Source organism: Hoplias malabaricus, chromosome 3 (genome assembly GCF_029633855.1).
Source record: "Hoplias malabaricus isolate fHopMal1 chromosome 3, fHopMal1.hap1, whole genome shotgun sequence".
Classification (NCBI taxonomy): Eukaryota; Metazoa; Chordata; class Actinopteri; order Characiformes; family Erythrinidae; genus Hoplias; species Hoplias malabaricus.
The window spans coordinates 51,962,697-51,971,953 of record NC_089802.1 but is presented as its reverse complement, the minus strand read 5'-3'; the positions used below and the strand labels follow the sequence as shown (position 1 = coordinate 51,971,953).

At 41.2% G+C, this 9,257-nt stretch overlaps 1 protein-coding gene and 1 non-coding gene across 2 annotated transcripts in view; both read right to left on the bottom strand.

The window, feature by feature from the left end:
• Nucleotides 1–1,024: 1,024 nt before the first annotated feature.
• trnaf-gaa (transfer RNA phenylalanine (anticodon GAA)) lies at nt 1,025–1,097 on the bottom strand. Its single transcript has one exon. It is a non-coding gene; the product is annotated as a tRNA-Phe (tRNA).
• Nucleotides 1,098–5,088: 3,991 nt separating this feature from the next.
• The window catches only part of LOC136692605 (G-protein coupled receptor 22), a 7,080-nt gene continuing 2,911 nt past the window's right edge, over nt 5,089–9,257 (bottom strand). Inside the window, exon 2 of the mRNA XM_066666152.1 lies at nt 5,089–7,984. Within this exon, the coding sequence (XP_066522249.1) occupies nt 6,114–7,889 (1,776 nt within the window). The 5' untranslated portion in view covers nt 7,890–7,984 and the 3' untranslated portion in view covers nt 5,089–6,113. The remainder of the gene's footprint in view (nt 7,985–9,257) is intronic.

The window sequence follows — 9,257 nt, the reverse complement described above, 5'->3', positions numbered from 1 at the left end:
TTTTGTGACCACAGTTCATTTTCTTAACCACAGTGAATACTGTCGAGGCAGCAATAAGCTTGTAAGGATTTGTGGTCTGCTCTAATAGACACCTTGAGGATTACTGACTCAGCTGACTGCAGACACATTATTGTCTAAGAAAACTATATAGCCAGCTGTCCTGTAGCACTCGTTCATCTATAGCCCAGGAGAGCCACATTACAGAGTTAAACCAACTTATGATGGATGTTCTTAATATTTATCATCTGAATCAGTTGTGATAAATTAATAGTGGAATAAATGTGCCTCTTGAACATGAAGAAGAACCCTGCTCTTATTTAAGATGAAACCGTTTAATCACTTGTGCTGTTAAGATAAAAAAAATATTTTTACACAACACCTTTGCATTTAATGTCTTGCTCTGTGTTCAGGTAATGCCCAGGGAGTTCCAGAGTCTTCTGGCCGGAGGTGAGCGCATTCGCTGTCTGTAGTAAATGGACGCCTGAGAGCTGGAGTGTCTGAAACCTGTTCAATGGCGCCTCCTAGCGAACGGCAATGATAAAGACCATCATTTTACGGTATTTACACGGCAGGTAAAATCCGTATCAATACCTAATGTAGGTTTGTTAGGAATTATTGGCTGTTGTAATATGTCTGCATTTAGAAAGGTCTGGTTTTCACCTCAGTCTCTCTCTCTCTCTCTCTCTCTCTCTCTCTCTCTTACACACACACACACACACACGTGTTCAGGGGCGCTCAGTCAGTTTACAGTTTCTTCAGTGTTTCATGTCTACACAATATCTACACAATATTAGGTTACACACTGCAGAGAGTCATAATTAAACTTAAGGTGTAGCCTATATTAGAAAACACTTTAGGAAACATTAGAACACATTTAAATGTCTGCATTAGGTAATTTAGCGTATATTTGCTAACATTAAGTCAATAATTAGCTCATATCGACTACGTTGTTTACTAACGGACTACTTATAATGTAGAATAAACAGTATATACAAATGGAAAAAAAAAAGTGTTCCCCCGTTGCTGCCGAAACCCGGGATCGAACCAGGGACCTTTAGATCTTCAGTCTAACGCTCTCCCAACTGAGCTATTTCGGCACGTTCCCCCTAGCCACACATCTAGGTTTTAACTAATATGTGGTATATAGTGGGACGCATAATTCGGCTATGTAGCATATAACGTGTATGAGTTTCAGTCGTTATTCTGCGTGTACTGACTATCAAATATATGGCTTACGGATGTGTGTTTGAATTTCGACGCTAACGGCTGTGCTACACAGAGTGAGAGAAATCTAGCGCCTTCCGCTGGCGACTTTGAACATCGCTGAGTAAATTACATTGCACTGGGACAGTGACATGTAATGAACGACCTTCTAGACCGATCTTCAAAATAATACTCGGTTAGTGTCAGAAACCAATCAATCCCTGACTTATTACACCAGGCTGGTCTCAGCGGAAGATACCAGTTTGAATGTTGATTTGTATGCCAGAGTATGTCTTTATTGGATAACCAAGAAACAAAACAAAACAAAATATTATTCCTCACCTTAACTAATATAAGTGGAATAATAAAGGAGAATGTTTTTAACAGTAAACTGTATTACATTTGTATGATATTTTCAGAATAACCATTCTGTATTCTTCAAAATTTATGAACATATTTTGTCATTGCCACCACGTGTTACTTAATTCTTGGAAATTATCCATCTCTGAAATGAGAAGAGTGTTGCTAAGGGGTTCTGATCATTGAAATCTATGCAGAACAGCACATGACGTACAGCCTAACTATAGAACAACAAAATGCACTTATATGGTGTTTAAATGTAGAAAATTCTCTCTATGTATCACTAAGTATCAGCATAGAAGTGTAGGTTAGATGGGTTGAGAGTTCTAGGTTGTAAGTTGCAGCAGGAAAGAGAACAAATGGAAGAAAATAGAACCCTAAAACTCAGATTAGGGAATGGAAAGATCTGTCAGAAAAAAAGATCCTTGTATTGTGGAAGACAGCAGTGAATGGAACGGAGAGATGAATAGAGAGGGAGGAAGATAAAAGCCATGGAAGAGAATGAGAGAAAGGGACAAATGTAGAGGAGAAAAGAAATCCCATTCAGAAGGACAGATTACATAATGGCGCTCCATGAAATTGCTGAGTAGTGTTCACATCGGAATAGTGTACAAATATGTGACATATCATCACAAAGACCATGGCTCTGTAGTTTGGAGGAGCTGTGCTGCTAGACGCTCGTAGAATAGTAGCTTATCTTGAATTTGCTTTTGATGCAGTAGCACTGGTTATATGGTTACTTATTCCACCACCCCTACAGAGACACTCTCTCTCTCTCTCTCTCTCTCTCTCTCTCTCTCTCTCCTCTCTACCCCATCCTCCAAGGTGACTTTCCCCCTGCAGAGGCAGATGTCTTTGTTCTTTAGGCGAGTCTGGAGACTGGAAAAGAGAATAGTGTAGAGATAATAAAGGAATAGAAGGGCAGGGCTAGTGAGGAAAAAACGAAGAAGGAAAATGACAGGAAGTGGAACGAAAGGGATTAAAAAAAGTGTTTTTGAGTTGAAAGAGTGAGCAAGTGTGTGAAAGGAGTGCATGGCAGTATTTATATCAGATACAGTGGGGAATTATACACACTTTCTCTCTCTCTCTGACGTTCTCTCTCTTTCTTTCTCTGTTTGCCTGCCTCTTTCTTTCTCTCTCTCTCTCCCTTATTGTTTATTGATGTGGGAGAGGCTGGTAGTGACGGATGCGTGCAGTCCCCAGTTGTTGTGCTCACATCACAAATGTTGACAAAAAAATAACGCAATGGCTGTCTTTACTTCAGTAGAGAAGGACATTTTATTTTGTTACTGCTCACTGGCCCAAGAACATGTCACTTGTTAACGCTCAACTTGTCAAACATTTAAAATGTGCTTATACAATCCTTTTATATATATATATATATATATAATGACATGCATAATTGACCAGCTTCCTTAATGGCCTTCTTTCATTTTCCATACAATAAGGTTATTAGGGCAAAAAGACTGGGCTATTATTGAAAGTGATGGTTGCTCTTCTGTGTGCAGTGACAAATGCTTATTGATATGTAGTCCTATTTAGGTCTAGAATATATATTGACAGACACTTCATTGAAAATAATTTCTTGCTGATGCTCCAATTATTCTGGTTGAAACCATTATAGCAGGGAAAACATAAGACTCATGTTTCATGTTGTGAAACAGTACAAATAGAGTGTTATTTCAAATCTGCATATGTTCTATACAATCTGTACAATCATGTTAAAGTATCTACTACATTTTCAGAGAATAAACAAAGTAGGCTTCTTAAGTGTCTTTTTTAAAAAGACATTCTAACATGTAAGACTTTGTAAGACCCTTTCACTTTTACAACCTTGTGAGGCCACTGTTACTATACATTTTTCAGAATTGAGAATAAAATGTAATGCACTAATGAACAAATCCTTTTGTGGTAAATATACCTTGTCTTCTGTAGTGCCCTGGAGAGTTTCAGATGTTTTTATTTGATGTTCCTTAACTTTTGAGAGAGCTGGACTATACTGTGCCTTAAATGAGTCTCTAAATGTCAGTGTGTGTCATCAAACTTTAATAGATGTAAAGGTTATTAAACTGCCCCTGTGGAGTGCAGCATACATCACTAATCAGAGGACTGAGAACCTGCTCTTTACTCTAGCTTCTGTTTACATCAGTGGCCAATAAGCCTTTAAAGATTAATAGAGGACTCTTGGAGAGAAAGAGAGATGGAGAGCACAAGAGAGAGAAAGAGAGAGAGAGAGAGAGAGAGAGAGAGAGAGAGAGAGAGAGAGAGAGAAATGCTACCATTTACTAATTAAAGGAGCATGTTATTGAGTGGCTTACCTTGGGAATTCGATCCTCTGTGTGAGAACACAGTTGTTGACAGAAACAGTCTTAATTGGTCTCTTTGACTTTTATCAGCTGAATTGGTATTAGGTAAAGTCTTACTGTAACAAGGACTGAGATGAACCTAAGCAGACAGTGCTCCACAATATCAGGCCTAACTCCCAAAGCCTTATAGGATAAAAGCTTTAGCTCTGATTTTCCAAACATGTTGAAATATGTGCTCCAGGGCAAAGTGCCTAGAGCTGCGTCTGCACCAACAGCAATGACAAAAAGATCCCCTACTAGAATCTAAACCACTATTTTTGGAAAATTGTTTGAAGGTGGCAGCTACATTTTGTGAAGCAGTTTGTGCAGTCAAAGTGTGTAGTAAGTGGAGAATAAAATAACATAATTTGATGTGCTAAAAATATTATTTCAGTCTCTGATTGTAGACAAAGCAGCTGATCGGAACAAATGGAGGCTAATAGCTACCAGTTAGAATAATGTTGCATCAGGCATGGATGCTATTATTAGTAGCATTAGAATTTTGGTCTGAATTTGGGCTTTAGGGTAACTTCTATAGACGTATGACATACATGACTCCATTGGGATGGATTTTATATTATCAGCCAAACTATTTGGCTAAGTTGTAGGCCAGTTAATAAAACGATTGTAAACACAGATTTGATCTTCATGGGATTATAAGTGCATTGTAGTTTTTATTATAATGTGCATTTGAAACATCTAAATTGTTAAAAACAAGGAAGGGGAGCACCTGTGTGATGTAGGCCTTACAGTGCATTAATGTTCTATATTTACATTCCAAAAATCATTAGTATGCAAATGCCGAGAACATAGGATGAATTTTAACTACATTTTAAAAATAAGGCCCCAGATCTGTCAACTCTCAACAAATCAGATTCCAGAACATGGTTAAGGGAAGTTGTGTGGCATGGTGGCTGTTAAACATGCACTTTTTATTTATATCTAGAACAGCATAAAAATTCCCTTTTTATAGATGCGTGCTTGCATGTATTAATTAGCATTGTTATGCATTAAAGTTTACCCCCGCAGAAGCATTCATGAGCATACTTTGAGTGTACGTCCACACGCCCGCATATAATCCATGTTTAACACATGAGTTAAAACATAAGAACAACAAACAAGGGAGTATATCTCTTTATTTTTAGAATTTGGTCTTATTGCTCATCTATTGCAAAATGCACAATGACCACAACTGAATAGAAATAACACTGACACAGACATGGCACATGAATCAAAATAAATTATTTAGACCTTGTCATCTTTTAACCACAGATATTTAGCATAATTTATAATATTATTTACATCCCTGATCATGTACATAAATAAACACAGTAAATCTATTGCACTCTATCAGTAAAAGGGCACAGTAAGTAAGTACAAGATGTGTGTTTATACATAATGTGAATAAATGCCTTTTAACCACATGGTATAATGTCACTATTAGAATTAATCTGCATGAAAGGTCTTCCATGCATACCCTGGTTTATGAAATTATTGCCCACAAACTCACATACACACACACACACACACACACACACGCGCGCGCACACTGACACACTCTCTCAGTGTCTAGCACCACAACAGTAAATCTGATCTACATGTTCATGGTTAATTAGACAGTGCCCTGTGGTTTTCTCTGAGATTAGCTCAGTGTGCTTTGGAACGTGCGCTTCTTATTAAACTGTTAACTGAATGAATGACATGCAAAATTAGATGTATTCTCTCTATTATTTTTTTGGCTCCTGTGTGTCCTCACATTTACACATCCGGTCCTGGTAAAATTACAGCACCCCTGTTGTACCCAAATGTTTGTGTCAGTACGTCACATCCTCTACAGAGATCATACATCTGCAAATTTTAATGCACAATACCTGTTTATTTGCTGAATTTAAACAACCTATGGAAAAAATAAAACCCAAAAATGTAGCCAGCACATTTTTATATTTCCCCAACATGTTTATTCCCAATAAACAGAAATTGTGCGCTATAACCTGCAGGAAAACGGCATATTTAGGTCTGTTCCTCATAGAGGATGCAGTAACTTATTTTCACTTAGAAAATAATAAAACATGTAATTTGGCCAGGGTTGTTCAAAACTTTGCATGCGGCTGTATCTCTTTCACACAAACACACACACACACACACACACACACACACACACACACACACACACACACACACACACACACGCACGCAGGTGGACTCTCAGTCCCTGGTGGCTTCGGTTTGGCAGCGGTCAGTGGCATCGCTGCAGTCAGCCCTGTGTTTGCGCCGGTTCCTGGTGTTGGTCTGAATGAGTGTGTGTGTGTTGTTTGTGCGTAGCCTGCGGAGACGTGTGTGCAGGACTTTGCGCAATTTCTGCCGGGTGAATGCATACAGCAGCGGATGCAGCACCACGGTCCAATAAGCAAGCACCAGGAAACATAGCCTCAGGCGTTCCAGCCAATCAGAGGGTCCTATAGCCAGCAGAAGTAAAGGTGTAATTGAGAGAGGTGCCCAGCACACTAGGAAGGACAGGATAATGATGACAGACATGCGGAAGACACGTTTCTGACGCTCTCGTCGATCCCTGTGACGTCTCACGGCACGGCGTAAAGCCAAGATGGCTGACACTGAGGCCCCCACACCAACGCTCGGAGGGTTATGAGCACGAGCAGGACTCAGAGGTGTGGTGGCAAGGGACACAGTAGGGGTGGGGGTTAAAGGTGTAGCTATGGATGAAGTTGGATTAGGGCTTAGAGGAGAGGTTATAATGGATATATCGGAATTAGGGCTGAGAGGTGTAGCTGTGATGGATATAACTGGGTTTGAGTTTAAAGGAGAGGTTATAGTGGATATAGCTGCGTTGGGGTGCAGAGGTGTTGCTGTGGAACATTTTATGGATGTGGTTATAGCAGAGGTTATGCTAGATGTTGGTGGATTAAGGTGTAGAGCTGTGGTCATGCTCTGTAATGTAGGACTAGGACTCAGGGGTGTTGTTACCAATGATAAGCCTATGCTAGGTGTGGAACCCAAGGGTGTGGTCACTATGGATATAGTTGGGGTGGGACTCAGCGGTGTGTTTACAGAGGGCGTGTTGGTCTCTGTATTGATGGTCACTGTGGTAATGGTGTCCGAGGCCACTAGTGGTCCAGTGGATAGAGGAGGAGGGGAGATGGGCGTAGTCCTTGTGGTGTGATCTGATGACCTCCCTGACCTCTTGCGTTTCTGCCAAAGGCGCCGGGCTGGCCGCCGGGCATCACGCTGGGATCTGGGTGGGTGTCCGATGCGAATGCGCAGAGCTTGCAGGATGCGCGTGTATGTAAATAGCATTACAGCCAGAGAGCACAAGAACACAGGCACCTGCAACAGGAGGTGAGCTTGCAGAGTGCCCACCCATTCAGAACACAGCACAGTGCTGTTAGTATGAACAGCTATTCCTTCTGAAAGCCCAGACACAAACCCTGCCTCAACAAATGGCAAGAGGGGCACAGTTAAAGACACCACCCACACTCCAGTCAGCAAGAAGGTTGCTCTCCGCGGCGTAAGCAGGCGGTTTGCCGGCCGGACACTGATGTCGTAGCGGTCAAGGCTAATGAGCAGCAGGTTGAGTGCTGTTCCCACACTGGCGAAGGTGGCTGCTGATTCATGGAGGCAGCATAGCAGGGTGTGGTGAGGAATGGAGGCCCCACCCAGAAGGAGGAGAGTGGCTGTGACGGGCAGGCAGAGCAAGCAGAGCAGCAGGTCAAGCATATGGAGGCTGAGAGTGACGGCATGGCTGACAGATTCCAGAAGGCTGCAGTGACCACAGTATAACACCAATACCGTCAGGTTCCCGCCCACTCCCAACAACAGCTCCAGCAGCAGCACAGCGCTCACTGTGGCCCGGAAGCCGAGCCACGCCCCCTCCTGCTCAGCCAGGCCTGCCCCCACACCATCACTCGTCTGTATGAGTCCAGGACCCTCGGTGATGCTGCCATCTGTCTCCATGGAAACCATCATTCGATTTCAGACACATTGCCAACTCCGCCCATCTGTCATGCTCCGCCTACTCATCTCCCACCTGGAGCTTTGACTGGCTTTACTGGTTGACAGGCCTAAGAAGAAGAAAGAGAGAGAGAAATTTAGAGAGTTTAAACAGCATGATTTAGTGAGGTCATGTACAGAAAGGGAGGAAAATGAGTTTTCTTTGTTTTATGCAGTCTGGAATGGCCAGAAAAGAGCTGCTAAAATAAAAAATGCATGCAGTGCACCATTTCCCATTGTTGCTGGCGAGGACTCGCTGCTCATTTTTACGAGAGCTTCAGAAATAGCATGAGCTGTGATGTAGATCCTGGCCTTTATTAGAATAGACCAATTATGTAAGACCAATTAGGCCTTAATTTACATATTGCTGCATCAAATGGAAGCCTACTACTGCCAAAAACAGAATTTGCTAACAAAAAAAAAAAGTCCACGGGTATGTAAGTGCTCAAACTGTTGAATTATTGCAAATTCTGAATCAGATGTATTCGATAAAGGGAAGAAAATGAAAGGATGCTGCACAAAAGCTACATTCATCTTCAGATCAAGGCTGATGCTGGAGCTGGGCTTCATGACGTTTACGTGTACTGTACTCGCAAATTAAATCTGTTTAGTATAATCCTCATAATCCTCCATTGTGTGGGACATGGGGCTCACTTGTTAAAATTGTTATACAAGAAACATGCTTACAAGCTTTTTGGGTCTCAGTTTCTTTGCACTGAGTTTTATTAGCCACTCATGAATATGTATAACACAAGTTCATTGTCATTGAAAAAGAGAATATTAATGATTGAGGAGCTGACAGCTTGAGAGTGGACGATTGTACACATTAACAGGGTTTTTCAAGCAATGGCCCAAGACTATAGAACGAACACATACACACCTACAAGGACATGCTTTTAGCAAACACATGCATGTGCTGAATCTTAAGTGAGATTAATCTTTGATTCTGACAGATGTTATGAGATATTGATTTGTCAGGGATGAGATAATAAAGGTTAGATGTGTGTAGTACGTGTGACTGTAGCCACTAATGGGTGTTCTACTTTAACGAGTCGATGAACACAACTTAAAATTCTTCCTGTTATTTTTGATGAATGTCTTATTAGACATCATTCAGAGTTGTGTGCTTTTGCAGCTGGGGGGTGTTACCTACAGCATATTTCCAGAAAACGTGGCTGTATTTTGGTACTGATTGAGAAAGACGTAACCTGCACATTTTTTGTGACAGAATATTGGAGTTAACGGCTGCATGACAACATCATTAAAATAATTTACCTAGAGCCCAAAGAATGACATTGTTGGTACTGCCCTGACATTTGTAAAGCAGCTGGAAGTGAATGGAAA